Below are 19,975 nucleotides of genomic sequence, written 5' to 3' on the forward strand. Positions count from 1 at the left end.
AAGATTAGCCTCATATTTAATGTTGAATACTATGGCTACTCCTTTTCCTTGATTGTCATTGCCTGAATATAATATTTTGTATTTATTGCTCAGAAAGATCTCACCAGTTTTTGTCTTTTTTATTTCAGTCACCCCTATTATGTCGATGTGATACTTATCTAATTCCTCAGCTAGCTCCATTTCTTTGCCATTCAGGCTTCTTATGTTGATAGTACCGATCTTTAACACTGGTGATGTTGAGTAGTAGATACACAACAGGGTGCACCACGAGAAGGTGAGGATTGGACATTTGGTCTGAAGCCCTGGTTGGTTCTCTGCATTCCTTTAAAGGCTATGTGGAGGTCTCTTCTCAGTTATACAGCTTTGACCCTTAAGCACCCCAATTGGGTATCATGTGGTTATTAAATTCTTTGTAAATGAAGGTTTAATGCCAAAAGAAATTCATTCGAAGTTCATAAAAGTTTATGGGCACTCTTCTCCTTCATTTTCGACAATTAAGAAATGGGCTGCCAAGTTTAAACATGGCGATACCAACCTTGAAGATGATCCACGTGAAGTACGTCCAAAAAGTGTAACACCACCAGAAATCATTGATCAAGCGTACAATATGATATTGGATGACCAGCAAGTCAAAGTGTGTGAAATGCTGAGACTATAGGCATTTCAAAAGAACATGTAGGATATATTTCGCATGAAGAATTGCAAAAGAAAAAGCTTTGTGCAAGATGGGTGCCACGTTTGCTCACACTGATCAAAAACACATCCACATGAAAATCTCTGAACAGTGCTTTGAGTGTTTTAACAAGAATAAAAATGATTTTGTGCATAGATTTATTACTATGGATGAGACTTGGATTCACCATTACACACCAGAATCAAAACAATGGACAGAAGCCAGTTCATTGCCAAAGAAGACAAAGTAGGTTCCATCAGCAGGAAAGGTTATGCCATCAGTGTTTTGGGATGCTAAAGGTATTTTGTTTATTAATTATCTTGAAAAGGTAAAACAATAACCTGGAAATATTATTCCGATCTTTAAACCAGACTAGATGAAAAAACTTGTGAGAAAAGACCGGTTTGCAGAGAAAAAAAAAAAGATCATCTTTTATCAGGACAATGCACCTGCCCACAAAGGTGTTTTGGCAATGGGAAAATTAAGGGATGTGCACTGTGAATTGATTTAATTCATATTTTTTTAATTATCCCTCTCTCTAACTTCTATCTCTTCCCAAAACTAAAACTCTTCCTTGCTGGTTAGTGTATTTCTTCGAATCAAGAGGTGATTGCAGTTGTAGTGGGGTATTTTGCAGATCTTACCGAAAACCACTACAGGGACGGAATAATGGCGCTGGAGCATCGCTGGAATAAATGTATTAGCCTTAAGGGAGATTATGTTGAAAATTAAAAATAATTTTGAAATTATAAATTCGTTTTTTATTATTAGGATGAGACTTTTCAGACCACCCTCATATGCATGCAGACAAACTAATCTGAATAACAAATGTTTTACTATCAACATAGCAACATGGAATGGCTTGCGTACATCAAGTAACACAGAAAAAAATATTACACCACCCCTCACTTTTGATATAACAAACAGTACAAGCTTTCAGGGAGCACTCACTCTCTTCTTCATATGAGTGATAAGCTAAAGATTTTCAAGATATTAAAGTTTTGATGTCAGAATAACATCCAAGCCTATAAACCAAATTAAAATAATCCTTAGATCACTAAATTTTAATATCTTTGGTACAGTTACCTGGATATGCACATGTGAGATATCATGCCATTTCCAGATTTCATATCTTTCCGGACAGGAGAGGTTTTTGAGGTAAGAAAGAAAGTACAAATAATGGATGTTACACATGTGCAAGACAGAACAGAACTATCCATCTTCACATTGCCATTTAATATTTACATGTAGTTCATTGGAATTCAGAAGTCATGCAATGGAAAATGCGAATATTCTTATCAACAAAGCATTTCTGGATATTCGCCCCTGAGCTATAGAAAACCATAGCTCAGGGGTGAATTCTCCATGCTTACTGTGCAAGCTCATTAATTGAGAAAGAAGTAATATTTAATTGTTAATAAATGCATGCATTTATAAGCATTCCATTTAGGCTTTTATTTTTGTAGACAAAAGACATTTTAAGCTTGCACGGCAATAATTGAGCTTTGCGTTGTTTATCGAAGGCCTATGCTTGCTCATCTAGTCAAAGCTACCTTGGCTTGCTATAGTGTCGGAGCTTCCAGGTCCTCGCAGCAGCACTGTGATTTCATGCGCATGCATAGCCATTTACGCTCCCTTCATGTCATCTTAAACACAGGCCATACGCGGTCAAAGTAGCTCTAGCCAGTGAGCTTCAGCTAGCTTTACAAGTGTGCCTGTTGCTTGAGAAAATTAAGTTACAACCAACCTTTTATGACGATGTTATTGACCAGTTCATAAAGAAGAACCGTAGGGTAGAGTTTGTATTCAAGTAGCTAAATTGATAAAGATAAAATATCATTTGTAAAATAATGTTGTATTTGTATGATTTAATTTGCATAAATTTCTAAATATATAGTTTTAAATGGTCAGTAATTCATTATTCTGCTAATCAGACTTCAATCATACCTCTCACTCCCTGAATGATAACAAGGGCAAGCGTGAATTTCAAGACCAGCATTTGCCCCTGCTATAGCTTAATCAGAATGACAGTCTTGTGCTTAGCACATTATCATCTACTTTGGCAACATCTGACCACAAAAAGTAGGGTTTTTCGTTGCGTTATCTCAACAAGAGCCACCTTTCATGTAATTGCATGATATTCAGCATGCAATGAATTGAATCAGACATTGTGGCTTTTAGAATATCAAGTTTCCTGAAAACTATTAATTATATTATCATTACAAGTTTACATGTACAGTGGTGCCACAAAGCCATTTTATTTCTTTGCACTTCAATGTGTTCATGTTTTTATGCTTAGTTAATTCAGTTTTTGTATTCCTATATGATGAAGATATTTGGATATGACTACTGAAACATCAAAAAATAGTTGGAGATCATCTAGATGCAGAATAAAATGTTTTTGATTTCATAATGAGCAAAAGTTGATGTAACATTTTTGACATTAGCAGCCATTCAGCTTCATTAATGAATACTGGAGGTTTGCCATTAACAAGAATGCATTCTAGACAATGATACAGCTACTTGGAAAGTATTCTGAAAGTTGTTCAGGGTCTTGTGAAGACTAATACAATTAAAAATTACTAATATTGTTAACAATTTTTTTTCCAAGTCATGCAATTATGTTTTAGATTTCTAATTTTCTAATTCAACAAGTGCAGTGTGTTGCATTTTGGAGTGCAGAAATATAAGGCTGTGTACTATATCAATGATGCTGTACTAAAGGTTACACATCGTAGTGCTGCTATGATAAGAAGCACTCTAACATGTACGAATAAGGAAGTGGTTCTGCCACTGTATAAGGCACTAGTTAGGTCACACTTGGACTATTGTGCTCAGATCCGGTCACCTGGTTTTCAATGTGATGTGGAAACATTGGAGAGGGTCCAGAGGCTTGACTGAGACAATATCAGGACTGGAATGCTAGCTATGGAGAGAGGTTGAAGAGATGTGGATTGCAGAGTCTGGTGGATAGGAGTAAGAGAGGTGATATGATAAAGTTAGTGAGAGGATTTTATCAGATTAATCCAGAGGGGATTATAAAAAGAGTAGACGGTGTGTCGGGAAGAACCAGAGGTCATTCCTGGAAGTTATGTAAAAGTGTGGTGAAGAAGGGTGTGAGGAGTAGATTTTTTACATGGAGAATTGTCAGTGAATGGAATGTATTACCAGAATGTGTTGTTAATTCAAGGAGTGTTAAGGATTTTAAGATTCTATATAATAAATATGTTGTCAGTTGAATGAACCTTCCATAATGAGTCTGTCGACTCCATGGAGAGTGTAATAATAATAATAATAATTTGCTTTGTCTTCTGTGATTCATAACTTTTATGTATACTAATGCTATTAGGAATAATAATTATTATATGGGTATCTCCATGGAGTTGTAATATTTTGGCCTCTGTGGTTTTTATTTTTATATCTTGCTGTTCTTACGCACCCCAAGTTGTTCTCTTTTCTATCTTTATCTCTGTTTAACTCTATTCCTTCTATCTCTTTATTAGCTTTAATTATCCCTTATTACTCAATACCTATTCCTTCTGTGTGTTTAAATTTTTTACTTTTATATTGTATATTAATACCATTCTCTATGTTCTCATTTACTCTATCTTCCATATTTTTATTCTTATACCTGAGAACACTGGAAATTTATTTTTGATAATGACTGTGCCACTAGTAGTCTCTTCGTGGTAAGAAATAGTGATACTTCCAGTAGGCCTCTATCTAACATAAACCCCCTTCTCAGTGATTAATATACAGTCGTGACTTTTATGTGCCTCTTATCATAGCTATCATTAACTTCTGCTTACAGGATCGAGTTTATTTGGAAACAGTGCATTGCATGTTAAAGATCAGGCTGCACTCCTTGAATATATAACAAGCATGTTTATTTATACTAAGATTAATTACACAACTCTTACAATAGGAAAATGCTTCTTCTAATTTCAGTTTAGGCTAAGCTCTATATAACAAAACTTCAATAGCAACTTCCTACAGTTATGCAATAGATTTACAATAATCACTGCAACAAACTTATAAATACTAGTTTAAGCTAACTATTATATAACAAAACTTCCTTAGCAATTTCCTGTAATTATGCAACAAAAGGAAACTTGGAATTCATTGTAATTAACATAAAAAAAAAAACTTCTAGCCCAATTACTTCTTAGGAAGTTATTATGCTCTGGTCTACACATCTATAAATTCCAATTATTAACTTACATCAAATACTCTCAGACTATATCTATCTTAGCAGTCCATCTAAGAAAGTTCTCTTACATCACAATCAATATTATATGTAATAAACAACTCACAAAAGTTCTTTATCCCTTTAGTGCACTTCTTCACAGTTTCTTTTCAGAGTCCTTAGTTTCTTCTCCATCTCAGGTTTTGGATTTTTTCTTAGAGAATCTTGGAGCACCGGCATCTTGAAACTCGGGCAAAGGGGTCCAACGATCGGAGCATATGCAGATTTGTCTAAGCGGCAAAGCATTCTGTCGGGCGTGGCTACTCCCTTCATGGCTAATCGCTTCCAGTGACCGTCCGTCACAACTTCATTAGAATTGGACAAATTGCGGTAGATTGACTTCTTTCTCTTTTCCTTCCAATCTCGGTGTCCCAGCCGAAAAAATGTCGATCTCGATGGTTGAAGATCCATGCCTTATATTCATCCTTCCACAGAACCCTGGATAAAGGTTTGAGACCCCCCCAAACATTTCTTTGTGACTCTCTTGTTCTTCTATTAGTGCAGACTTCTCTTTCTCACCTTAAGTGCACCTTTAATCCATTTTGCCGGACTGCGGAACTAAGTTTGATTCATGCCGCCCCTTTTACCACTGATCTTGAAGGTGGTCTTAGACTGAGTTTGTAAACAAAAGGTTTCTCTTATGCTTCAATCAGAGCACTAACATCAATAAGATTCCGATGGCAAAGGCATTGCCCTTGGCTTTAACATTTTAGGCATCTTTTGTTTATACAAGTGAGCAAGCTAATTCCCCTTGAGCTTAGGCTTTTAGTATTATATTTCTAGAAACAATCAAAGTTATTTTGGTAAGCTTTCTAGATGTGACCTCTGTAAAAGTCGATGCAAGAGCCTTGAATTTTTCGCTGCATCGAATTTTTACAGTCAGAAGACTCATCACAGGAGATTTGTCCTCACCTCTATATACACAATAACTATTGTACTGCTCCTTAAACTCATTCACTTTCAGGACACTCGCAACTAGTTCTAGCAATCCATTCCACTCATTCACCACTCTCTAAGCAAAAAAAATCCAGTCCTCCACACTCTTACACAACTTCCAGGGTTAATCCCTAGCTCTCTGTTGTCATCTATTGAAAAATATAGAATCCCTTGAGTAATTTACCTGTTTTCTGCCTCTCAGCTAAACTTCAACCTGCACACTTTCAACTTATCCTCACAAGGAACATTCTGCAGATATATCTCCTGCTTGATTAGCTGTCTGTTGTGACTGTACCTCTAGTCAGCGAGTAGAATCAAATTCAGAATATCTTTCTTTGGGTGGACTAACTATTGTGGCAAACAGAATTTCCACAGCTACACTGATGCACATGGATACATATTCTGATGCTATTAGCAGATCTAGCACTCTCAAACCCTGCTTCTCTCTACCAACCTCCAGATCCCCTAAAAAAATCCAGGTGACAAAATCTATGCACAGTAGTCAAGATGTGGCTGAACCTTGCCTTATAAAGAGGGATAATGAACCTCACTATCTTTACTTGGTAGTATCTTTTTTTTCATCCAAGTAATCCTTTGAGCTGTTTTGCAATGTGTCCTCTAAGCTTCAACTCTCTCTGTCCACCTTTACTCCCAAGTCCCTAGCCTCATCAATTTCCTTCAAATCATCATCAGTGTGATGTACATAATCTTTTCAACGCATAGCGCATAACCTTCCATTTTGCAATATTAAATCAACAACCATTATCTTTTTTGCCCACAATGCCAATTTATTTATATAAGGAGTGATATTCAGCTGACTCACCCTTAAATCATTCCCTGTATTATTATTATTAATATAAAGTGTAGTGGCCCTAATATGCAGCCTTATGGCATCTGCTCTGCTTACATTTTTTAAATCCCCATAGGGAATATGCGAGGCCATTCTAGCTCTAGCTGATATTTGGAGACTGAAGAGCAATCATTTGCCATATATAATCAGTAATAGCTGATTCACAGCTATCACTAATTTTGAAATACATCTGGTGAACAGAGACAGATAACTGTTGCCATCTTGTTGTCCATAACAACATATATTATTGTCTGAAATGGAATGGGTTTTGTGGTTGATTTTATCAATTTAATGGACAAAAACCCAAGTTTCTGGTAGATAAAACCCACTCTCCCATGCCAGAAATTGCATAACTCAGTAACCAGTCGAAGAAAGGGTTAAAAAAAGTACCTCTAGTCAGCAAGTAGAATCAAATTCAGAATATCTTTCTTTGGGTAGCCTAGCTATTGTGTCAAACAGAATTTCCACAGAGCTATGCTGGTGCACATGGATACATCATCTGATGCTGTTAGCAGATCTAGCACTCTCCAACCCTACTTCCCTCCATGACATGGTATTTCAGTTATTAACCATATAAATGCCATTTCCATCTTGTCGTGTGCCCTTTCCTTCCTCTAAATTATGTCTTCCATAGTTTGCTAGCATGAACTTGTGTTAATCTTCTAGTGCATGGCATTTACATCCTCCTCTGGTCTATAGCAGCAACCAATGGTATATTTTGTCCTGTTGGCCTCTCTATCTTACACCATAAATGACCCATCTAGTTTTAACCTAAAATCTTCCTCAACTTCTAGTTTGGTGTTCAAGTTTATCAGTCATCAGCAATTCCCTTTCCTACTCTCCTATTTCATCTGTTCTCCCTGAAAACAATGCTCCTTACATTCTATCCCTGTAACCATGGCTGGAAAATTTGCTGCAAACATTTTTGCCGTAAGACATTTTGCATTATTTTTGTAAATAATCAATAGATGATAAAGGGTATCATAAATTCATTAAAAAGCAATTCAGCGATACATAACATAATGAAATCATTTAAAAATTGTACAAATTAAAAGAGATGCTGCATAAATAATTAACATTTTGCTGCCGATCGTCAATTCGAGAAATCAATCAGTAATCAGTTACCCTATTAAACAGCATCTTTTTAATAGCGTAACTTCAAACCAGTGGCAACAATTTTGCGATAAAGATTTTGTGCTATATGAAATAAACAACCTGTTATAGTTGTTGATGTAAATATGTTAGAAAAAGCATTGATAGTTACTCTCTTGAAGTCAACCATTAATGTTTCAGGATCCAATGATGAACGTAAGCCCTTGAAGGCACTGAATAATCTGCTGTAAGTTAATTCTGATTTGCCAGGAATCAAAGCAAAAAGCCGCCATGAAATCCTTATGGGTCTTATGCCAGTCCTAAGTCTGGATAAAGGAGGAGGGTTGGCCAGATAAGTGTCGATGCTCTGACTGTAAAGAAAAAACACAATTGTTATGTGATGCCTATGCGATCAACAGTTTCAACATGTCAGTTCGGACGTCAACCGGATCAAAAAGGTTCGCGATACAAATCGAGCGATTTTGGGGGATTGGATCCAAAGGTGGCATACCGAAAGGAAACAGAAACTGAAACTAAGAGAACTATTATCAGTAGGAACTTCGATTGTACAGAACACTTTGAATTGCAGGAAAACTAGAATTACTTCGCGAGGAAATGAAGAGATATCGGTGTGCTATACTAGGACTGGCAGAGTTGTGATGGACATCAGCAGGAAAGATAAATAGATGTGAAGTCATATGGTCATGACACCAAGCATGAAACAGGAGTTGGTTTCCTTCTTAACAAAAAAGCTAGACAATCACTCTCAGGCTACAAACCAGTCAATGAACGAATCATAGCAGAAAGATTTCAAGCAAAACCATTTAATATATCAATAGCCCAGATATATGTATTCATATCTAACAGCACAAATGAGGATATTGACTTATTTTACAAAGATCTGAAAGAGACAACAGAAACAATACCAAAGTAAGATGTACTAATTATTGAAGGAGATTGGAATGCCAAAGTCAGAATATATAATGATGGCTGGGAAAGAGTCATGGGAAAATATGATTTCAGAGAAAGAAATGAACGAGGTGAAAAAATGTTAGAATTTGCTGTGCATCATGATATGATGATCTGTAACACAAGATTCCAGCAAAAGGAGTGTAGAAAATGGACGTGGTGATCAAATGATGAGAAAACCAAGAACATGATTGATAATATTAAAAGAAGATGGATAACTTCAGCACAGCAGTGTCGAACTTTTGAAGGAGCGGATATAAGTGTGGAAAAGAAAAAAAAATTCAAATCTAAGAGTGAAAGGAGTAATGAAGGCACTAGAAGATTAGTTGAAGAAACAGTACCAGAAGAAGAAATGGATTAGACAAGAAACACTGAAGTTAGTACAGGAGAAAAGAATGTTGAAGATAAGAAGGAATATATCAGAACAAATAGAGGACCAATATAGAAGAAAGTGTAATGAGGTGAAAAAAAAGCAGTCAGCAGGATAAGATGAAATGGTTAGAACCGCAATGCATTAATATAGAACAGTGCACTATGGAGAGCATAAAACTAGGGAGTTGTACAAAATGATTAGAACCATTAATAGAAGTTGGCAACCAAAACAGACCACAGTTAAAGACGAAAAGGCAAAGTATTGAATAAAGAAAAAATACTGTATGAGTTATATGAAAAAAAAGCTAGATTTAGATAGTATTGGGAAACTGACTGAAGAATTCAAGCAGATATCACCACCAGGTAATGGGTATGTTTGGTATCGTGGAACTTGTTGATCCGGGTGACGTCTGAGCTGGCATGTTGTAGCTGTTGATCATATATGCGTCAGATAACAATCATATTTTTTCTTTACGGTCAGAGCATCGACACTCATCTGACCGACTCTCCTTTTTCTTGGCTTGGGACTGACATGAGACCCCCTAAGGATTCCATGATGGCTTTTCGCTTTGCTTCCTGGCAAATCAGAATTAACTTACAGCAGATTATTCAGTGCCTTAAAAGGCTTACGTTCATCATTAGATCCTGAAATATTAATGGTTGACTTCGAGAAAGCAACATCTATCAATTATTTTTCTAACATATTTACATCAACAACTATAACAGGTTGTTTATTTCATATGGCACAAAATCTTTATCACAAAATTGTTGCCATTGGTTTGAAGTTATGCTATGAAATAGATGCTGAATTCAACACGAAAATTAAATTCTTCACAGCATTAGCATTTTTTTCATTGAGCGATGTTGCTGATGGATTTGTTGAATTGATGATCTGCAGCAAAAAGTTAATTATTTACACAGCATCTCTTTTAATTTGCCTTTTTTAATGAATTCATAACACCCTTGATCATCCATTGATTATTTACAAAAATTAATGCAAAATGTCTTACAGCAAAAATGTTTACGCCGAATTTTCCTAGAACCCCCTGTAACTATAATTTTCTGTCAACCTAGTCTTGCCAATAAATTTTGCCAAGTCAAACTGGCTAATACTAAAAATTCCCCCTTTATTTCTAATACTTCTGGCATTCAGGTATATGCATATTAACATTCCCTTTGATGTATGTAGTTGTGTAATGTCATTACCAGCCCATTCAGATTTGCAACCTATGAAATTATATCCAGCATTGCATAATCACTTCTATATATATACTCACGCTCATTTATCCTCCCCCCCTAGTACTTATGGTTTCCCTGATTTTGCTTCCAAACTCTCAATGAACACTCCCTTCAAACATCCAATTCCAGACCATTTAAATGCAGTCTATCAACGTATACATAGGTCCTTTTTTTATGTCATATTCATTACATATATAAACTGCACACTATTTCTCCTGCACAATCTTCAATGACAAAGGCATGCAAAAGCATGCTTTTGTCACTTTCTCATTAAGTACACTTCTTATCATCAAATTTCTATACAATACTTCCCACTTATTTCCAGATTATGTTGGTTACTTCATTCACCTGCTTTCAATACACTCATATTTCTTACGCTTCAACATGAAACATTTCTGACATACCCCACTCTTACTTTCATACAATATCATCAATAAAGTGAAAAAAACCATGCCGGTAAAAAAAAGGTAGGAATGCAGAAAACGTCATGTGCATTCTGTATGAATTCACTTTTCCTCCTGTTTTACTACATGCCAGTTGTTTCTCCAGTTCCTCAAGCTCACATCTTGTCCTGTGAAGGACTTAATTAATGTGAAGAACATCCACAATTAATTAATACTTAAGCACGCTATTTCTCTTCTTGCTTCACCTTCTTATCCATGTTACCTACAACCACTTCTTTCATACTGCCATTCATATTTTGTTCACTCTTCTTCCACTAGATTATCTATACCACTTTCATTATTCTGCTCTATATCATTATTAGTTACTTCATTTACACGATTAGTTACTCGAATTTTTTTACACTAACACATAAAATGCTTCTGACATCATCTCTCTCTCTTCTCCCACTTTTGTACCATAAACCATTCACTCTTGCCAATAACATACACTTCAACATGTGAAATCTCTCATGCTAACCTCAGTGAAGAAGGAAACCTTGGCTGCCATTATTTCCTCATATGCCATATAAAATGCTTTCTTTGAACAGTATTGCACATTACTATTCACCCCCAACTACACAGCCTAAAATAAGTTAAATACTACTACTAATAATTGCTAAAATTACTAGTATTTATTGAAATAAAAAGGCTCATCTGTAATCATTTAATCGTTACTTAACTTTAAATCATGTAATCATATACATTTTCGTGTAGCTCAGATGGTAGAGTACCTCTTAGCATGCAAGAGGTACACGATCATTACCCACCACCATGCTTAATATAGTTTGAGCACTTCCATAATGCAATTGGAAGAACGATGGTACATTGCGCCCTCCAGTTGGAAAAGGCCTAAGTTTGATTTTCGTTGTGACAAGAGGAATCTTAATATGGGTTTTTTTCACTTGAAGGTGAGGTAGCAGGATTTTTTCTCCTGAAAATTTGGGTTTTTCATCCTGCATACAGACAAATCAGCCTTCAGAACACATGCAACTTACAAACAAACAAAAAAATACTAGTGATGGTGGCAGGCTGTAGATGCAATTGTGGTAGATGATGGTAGTGGCAGTTCAATGTGGTTGGTGGATTAAGTAGTGGAAACAGAAAGTTGTAGAGTAGATTCCCTCCCTTGATGAGTCTTTGGACTCCTGGGAAGTGTCATGAAATAATAATTATCCACGTGTACAATCACTTAACTAAAGTTAATGATTATATACATTGATTATTAGCACTACTGTGAGACAGTTATAAGCATTACTGATAATTGACTAACAGTAGATGTAGTTACGGTGAAAAAATGTAAGAGGTATAATATTTTCAGGAAGATTAGAGAAGATGGGACATTGGGGAGGATGAGAGTGCAGATGAATTGCAGCTAAAAGCAGTATTAAATCATAAGACAGGCATGTGGATGGCAGTTCATTTGAGACAATCTGGTGTGGGATAGAGGCCAATAGGACAAAATATACAGTTGGTTGCTGCTATAACTAAGGATATGCATCAGCAAATTAGCATAATGAGTGCTGGTTAAGTACTTAGATGGGGGACATGTGATAGAGGGGCTCTGGGTTTGAGAGTGAGAGTGTCATATCCCCCCATAGGATCACAAGATTTATTCATAACCAAGGTTGCCATATGGCATCTAATGGGAAGAGTGTCCATGCAATCTTGACTTGGGAGATTGCCAAACATCGAATTTTCAGTTAAGAAGGGGGTTATATGTTGAACTACAGGGCACATGATTATGAAAGCTTAGGGGACATGACCCCTAAAGCAGTGCCATGGCATAAGAATCAGCAAGAGAAGGATTATCTGTGCATGGGAGGTTTTCAAGGTTGGGGGGGGGGGTATCTGAAGGAAGGAATATCAGATTTTCTACCCATGGTCAGGAGGATAAATCAGAAGTTACAAAATACGTCCAGAGGATATATGAGGAGAAAGGTAATCATGCACTACAAGGCTCAGGCAAGAAAGGTGACCAGAATGTTAAGGAAGGCAAAATCAGATTGTTTAAAGAAATTAGCAGAGCAGACTAAAGGAAATCCCAGAGTTCTTTCACTCTGTGGCAAGTAAAAGGAAGAATGACCATGGAAGGATAACTTTAACAAGTGCTGAAGGTGGTGAGGTGACAGAAACAGACCAAATAGTTGAGTTACTAAATGACCACTTTGCAGATATCTATTATCCAAGTGAGGGTACTGCTGTGAATAGATATGACAGGACTTGATGTGAGAATAGAGGTTGATGAATTGGAACTAAAGATATTGCTGGATCTCACAAAAATATCCCATCTAATTCCACTAGTTGTGGGATTAGATGGGATATCAGTTTGTGTTGTGAGAATGTGCGAAGGAATTAACATTTGCCTTTGACTAGGCTACTTGCTTTAAATGTCAACTCTGGTAAAGTCCCAAAAGAGCAGAATGAGGAGGACAAAATAGTTACTTTGCATAAGGAGGCTTCGATACTACTACTGCAGTAGCACATTATGTACAATCAGTAGTATCTTGGAAGTGGTGGTAAAACTATTGGAAAAGTTGGTCTCAGAGACAGAATTCAGGAATGGGTGGATAACAATAAAAGCAGTATATGGAGGAGGACAAAATGGGTGACTGGCCCAAGGCTCAGTGCTTGGACCACTGCTGTTTAATTTGCAAGTAAATGATTCTAAACGGTCTAATAGTTATCAAAGTGTTGTAAAGAACTTTCATGATAATTTAAATCAGCAGAGAATATGGGCAAAAGATAATGGGTACTAGTTTAATGTGGAAATTGGAAAGTTATGCATTTTAGGATAAAAATCTTACAAGCTGCATACCACATTGATGGAAATGTACTTCCAGAAATTAATGAAGCTAGAGATTTGTGAGTGGTGTGGATAAAGAGCTGAAATTCAGAAATATATTGCTAAGGTGGCTAAGGTATCTCATATGATTACTTGGTTGTTGAAAAACGCACTAACAGATAGAGTTAAGGAAGTTATCATTCCTATTTCTAAGGCCTTGATATGTCCATCTGGATTACAGGAAAACCTCGCTTAATGCGATTAATTAATCCATCAATTAATGCATGCTAAGTGAAATCACATTGAATGAATACAATAAATAATAGGAATAATTATAATTCATCCATCAGTTAGTACAAATTTAAAAAAAAAAAATAGTGTAAGCTATAGTAGAGGATAAAATCATCCAAGTTAAAAATCAGTTGCTTAAATTTTTATTAAATATCTGAACATTTGATTGAACTGCTTTTTTACAAAAAAAAAAAAGTAAATAAAGATGTTTGAAGATTGCTAGACTTTTTCATCTTATCATGCAATTTGCGATAGCTGGCTATCGCTTTATCAAGACTTCGAAACTTCATTCCATATCAAACAAAATTTCTTTAACATGGTCAACGTGATTGAAAACTAGCTCAAGTTCTTGTGCAGTTAGGTTCTTAGTCATAACATTCTCTTCTTGTTCACACTCCTTATCTTCTTCTTCTTCATATGCACACTGTTCTTCTAGTTGAAGGAGATCATTCTCGCTTAACTGCTCTGAATAGGAATCTAGCAAGTTTCTCACATATTCATTATCCAGTTTATTAAATTCAAATTCTTTTCCAATTGTGCTGATTTTCTTCAATAATGTTATATCTTGGATTTTGTGCACAATAAACTAACACAGGCTTGAGTTTAAAGTCGCCTTCTGCATTGCCTCCTAATTAAAGCGTAAGACAATCTTTAGATACTTTGTATCCTAGATGAAATGCTTCAGTTTTAGCTAGGAACGTTTTTGTCAGCATATGCTTCCAAAAGAGACCAGTTTCATCGATGTTGAATATTTGACAATCATCATAATCACCTTCCTGAATTATCCTTTGCAATTCTTCAGGAAACTTGCCTGTAGAATCTTTATCAGCACTAGCAGATTTCCCAGCTATTCTTGCGTTATGCAGTCCAGCTTGATTTTTAAATGGTCAAACCAGTAAAGCTTTCACATTCCTCTTGAAATTTGGTCTCTTTCAATGATGCAAAAATACTGAGAGCTTTTTTTTTGCCTGAATATTCCTTGTACTAAGAGGTATTCATTTTTGGTTACAATCATCAATCCAGAGTGATAAAAAAAACATTTCATCTCGATCATTAAATGGCTTCTATTTCGGGTGATCTGCATGCTTAACACATTCGCTGCCATGCTCCTCGGGCATAGTTTGTTCCCGCACGCCAAGCGCTTTTGCGTCTTCAAGGTCACTGCGAGTAATCTCGTAGCCAGCTTATCAGACAGAATTTTGTTTCATACACCAACTACGAGTAATCTCGTATCACCCCCATCTTCAAGGTCACTACGAGTAATCTCGTAGCTGGCTTATCGGACAGAATTTTGTTTCATAGGCCAACTATGAGTAATCTCGTATCACTTCCACCTATATATATTACATGTGCTGACGACGGTGTTTATTGTGTCTAGTCTAGTTTTAGTTTCTAGTCTCTAAGAACCTTTAATTTCGCCATGGCCAGTAAAAGAAAACTTACTGATATAGAAGTAGAAGCTTATGCTAATATGAGCAATGATGAATTTCATGAAATATTTGGTTTCGATTCCGAAGATGATCCTACAGACGACTGTAGCGGTGACTCAGATGATAAAGAAACTTTTGAAGATGAAGTTAGCATCCAGCCAAATACACCATCTACTTATTGGGAAAATTCAGAACAAGAGCCCCCACAATTTGACTTTGTTGAAACTGCAGGTTTTAAAATTGACACTGGAAATTTCAGTATCAAAAGGCTAGTTGAACTTTTCTTTCTGAAAATTTTCTCACAATTTTAGTAGAACAAACCAATTTATATGCTTTACAAAATATTGAGCAAAGCCGAGCGCAGATCAAAAAAAGTCAAAGAATTTCAAACTGGAAAGCAACAAACATACCTGAAATGAAATTATTTCTTGGACTTACTTCATATGGGTCCTTGTAATTTACTGTCTATTGAACATTATTGGAGTAGAAATCAACTTTACAATTTGCCATTTCGGTGCTCTAAAATTAAAATGAGCCGAAATCGATTTCAAATTTTATTGCGTCATTTGCATTTTGCAGATAATTCCCAAGCAGCTAATGATAAATTGCACAAATTAAGACTAGTCCTATATCATTTTAATAGTGTAATGCGAAATAGCTACACACCAGACAGAAAGTTATGTATTGATGAGTCAATGGTGTTGTGGCATGGTAGACTGGCATTTCGGCAATACATAAAAAACAAAAAAACATAAATATGGCGTGAAATTCTATGAACTATGCGAATCGAATGGATTGGTGATTAAAATAAAAATTTACACAGGAAAATCTGAATCCTCTTTAGCAAAAATGGGTCACGCATATGATATTGTATTCCACTTGATGGAAGAACATTTAGACAGGGGTTATGTATTGCATATGGACAATTTTTATAATTCTGTAGCTCTGACAGAATCGCTTACCGACAGAAAAATGTACATGTGTGGAACGCTGAGAAATAATAGGAAAAACAATCCACTAGATGTTATTCAGAAGAAACTAAAGAAAGAAAGGGGAATTTGTCTGGCAAAGAAGAGGTCCTGTTGTAGTCAGCAAATGGAAGGATAAGAGGAAAGTTCTTTCCATTTCAAATATGCACAAATTTGAAATGGTTGAAGCGCAAAATCGGAATGGTAAATTTCAATTAAACCAAATATCGTTAGGGATTATAATTTGGGTATGACAAGTACCGATCTTTCTGATCAAATGCTTTCTTACTATTCCACCTTACGAAAGACAATTAGATGGCCAAAGAAATTGGCAATACCCATTTTTGAGGTATACATTCAAAATGTGCATAAATTTTATAACATGATTGCTGGAAATGCAATGACTGCATTAAAATTTAGAGATCAATTTATCTCAGTTTTTGTTGGAATGGATGAGCTTACAGCATCAGAGAATATCAGGATGAATCGGGATTTTCATTATTTGGAAATTTTACCAGCAACAGAAAAAAAGAATCGCCTGACAAAGCCATGCCGTGTGTGTACACGAAACTAACGACGACGTGAAACACATTATTATTGTCCTGTTTGCCAGGAAAAGCCACCATTGTGGTGGAAAATTGTTTTAAAATGTACCATTCTTAATTTGAATAAATTGTTTTTTTATTTTATTGATTGGTTTTTATTTTTATTGATTTTATTAGTTTTAAATTGATTTACAAATGACGTATTATACTACGGATTAACTCGCGCTTGTCATAGGAGGTTGGTAATCGACATAAGAGTATATTCGTAGTTGGCTTCTGAGGCACATATATAATATACTCTATTTTAGTTGAAATTATTTCCCTTCTACCAAGCCCCCCAGACGTGCTCTCCGCTTTATTCAGAATCCAAGGGTCCAAATTAAGGTAATTATACTAAGGGTTAACTCGTGTTTGGCATAGGAGGTCGGTAAATCAACATACGAATATACTTGTAGTGGGCTTGTGAAGCTCATATATGAACTACGAATATACTCGTAGTTGGCAGCGAATGTGTTAAAGAAGCAGTAGCAACTTTTCCTTGTTCTTTGTATTCTTTGCTCTTATTTAATATAGTCCAAACTATAGACTAACTGTATCCTAGGTCTAGAACAATCATTGTATTGCCAGCGCCATTTTCATGTCTCTTAATGACTTCTAGCTTTACTTCTCTTTTTATTACTGCTGCTTTCTTTATCAGTCTTTCTCTTTTCCATATCAAGGTTTGAATATAATAAAGCCTTATAGGTATCTAAATTAAAACAAAATGAAGGAAAAGTGATTGAGCAAGGGAACAATTTGTATGTGCACTTGCAATGATAGCTTTGAGTCAACTGCCGAGTGCCGCTGGCCACCGCCTGCAGTACTGCCACTGCCCACTGGCTGCTACATTGACAAGTGCCACCGATCGCTGCAGATTGGCAACAAAAAATTTCACGTAACGTAAAATTTCGCATAACGCAAAAAAATCGCGTTAACTGGTTAATCAGTCACTTAAAGTGGGAAATAATATCATTTCACTCAATCGTACTAACTAATTATCGCAGTATCAAATTTGCATTGAGCAAGGTTTTCCTGTACTTTACTGAGTTCTGGTCACCTGGGTTTCTTGGGAATGAGAAAGTGTAGGGAGGATTCAGAGGCTAGTGACCAAGATGGCGAGTGGAAACTCCCTATGATGATAGATTTTCCAGGTTGCAAAAGTTGGTTGATAGGCAAATAAAAAGTAAGGGATATAATAAAAATATAACTTACTGAAAGGGTTTTATGAGATTGGTGCAGAGGAAATATTTAGGCACTCTGCTAGAAGGGGCAGTACAAGAAATCATCCCTGGAAATTGGATAAGAGTGTGGTTAGCAAGGACGTGAAGACTAGATTTTTTTGCTTTGAAGAGTGGTGAATGAGCAGAATTGGGTTGTCAGTGCTTTATGTATCAGTGAGTTCTAGGAGAGGTACAATAGAGATATTGTGTTGGTAGATTGAGTCTCCTGCAGTGAGTCTTCAAACTCCATGAAGGCACCTATGCAACAGTAATAACTGCATGAATCCATTAGTTATAAGTAGTAAAGCATAGAAATTAATCATGATATAACATCATGTAGCAGGGTCCAGAAGAAGCTAGATGCTCATCATCACATGAGTATCTAGCTCCTTCTGGGCTTTGGTCATATAATTTTTCTTCAAATTCATATTTGTCTAATTTTTTATTGTTCCCTTTAAATGATCACATTTATATTAATCTCTTTATGAATAATGTTATGTTTCTTCCTAATATTCATTTTGATATAGTTCTACATTGGGTACTATCTCTAAAACTTTTATTAGTGATTTACACTGATCGCGAGCACTTTAAGGAAAGTTTAGTTTTAAAAAAAATAATAATAAAGCATGAACAGTGTTCTTGATTGTTAATTTTTATTCCTCTAGTTGGCTATTTCTCCACAGCCTCATGTAGCTGGGGAACCAATTTTGATTCAACATACTGCTCATCTTGCTGTCAAAGTGGAAGGAGTTGTTCAACATGGAGCCCGACCAGGACTTTATCGCAAAGTAGCTGGGGTATTGCTCACTGTTTCTTCAGCACTCCAGGTCAGGAATCTGAATGCACAGCAGGATACAAAGGTATGACTTTTTTTTTTAATAATAGATAATAACAGCCATACATGAAAATTTCTCTGTTAACCCAGACTGGTACCTAAAATGATCCCTTTAACTTCATAATGCTCTTTTTCAACTTAGATATTCAATTTTGATTTCAGTACATTTAACAACAACAACAAAAAAAAAAAAAAAGATTTATTTATACTTTTTGTTATTAAATACATAATTCATTGGAAACTTTTAATATACAACACACATATTTAGGAATATGAAAAAAGTGCTGGTTTAGAAAAATATGACTAATAAAACTACAAAACAACAAAATTACATGATAACCACAATAATAAACTTTAATGAAAGTACAAATATTTCATAAAAATAACATTGCATCATCAGTGTGTAGAAATCTTGTATTGAGAACTCCATAACAACCAGCATAAATAAAAAGCACAAATAAGAGTAGAATGAAGGGCCAGGATAGAAAGGAGCAGTTATGTGGTATACAGCCAAGAGAATACAATAGAGCAGTATGTAGAATGTAACAGACAAAAGATAAAAAAAGGAGAAAGGAAAACAGGAAGCTATCAGAATGTTAGTTTCTCAGCTAATCAGTGACTAACTAGCGACTTACACATAATTCCAGAAGAAAGTACAGTAAACCCTTGCCGAGCACAGATTTGCAGAATGCGATTTTGCACATATGCATTATCTTAATTGTTTCCATTTAATTTCTCCAATGCTAGAATTTCATTCATATGTGGTACACTGCAGAGCATCGGCCGGCAACCCTGCTTGGCGCTGCCAGCTAGCTGAGTGACCCAGGCCAAGTTGCGATCATTTCACTCACGTTAGCAGAGCTGTAATCACGTATTTATCAGTGTTTATCCTCTTCTCCTTTTGCATTTGTATTTCTTTTAATTTCAAAAATTCAATATGACATCTAAGACGAAGAATGAAGATGATAAAGCAGCAAAACGACATTAACTCAGAAAATTGAAATTTTAGATAAGTTGAAAAATGGTACAAGTGTTTCATTGCTTG

General features: G+C 35.8%; 1 protein-coding gene across 1 annotated transcript in view; it reads left to right on the forward strand.

Annotated features, from left to right (window-relative positions):
- The window catches only part of defl (Integrator complex subunit 7), a 301,189-nt gene that overhangs the window by 263,644 nt on the left and 17,570 nt on the right, over positions 1-19,975 (forward strand). Inside the window, exon 20 of the mRNA XM_090407701.1 lies at positions 18,761-18,955. Within this exon, the coding sequence (XP_090263827.1) occupies positions 18,761-18,955 (195 nt within the window). The remainder of the gene's footprint in view (positions 1-18,760; positions 18,956-19,975) is intronic.

This window comes from Typopeltis vanoorti, chromosome 17 (assembly GCF_054136105.1).
Source record: "Typopeltis vanoorti isolate ZY-2024b chromosome 17, IOZ_Tvanoo_1.0, whole genome shotgun sequence".
NCBI classification, from domain to species: Eukaryota; Metazoa; Arthropoda; class Arachnida; order Uropygi; family Thelyphonidae; genus Typopeltis; species Typopeltis vanoorti.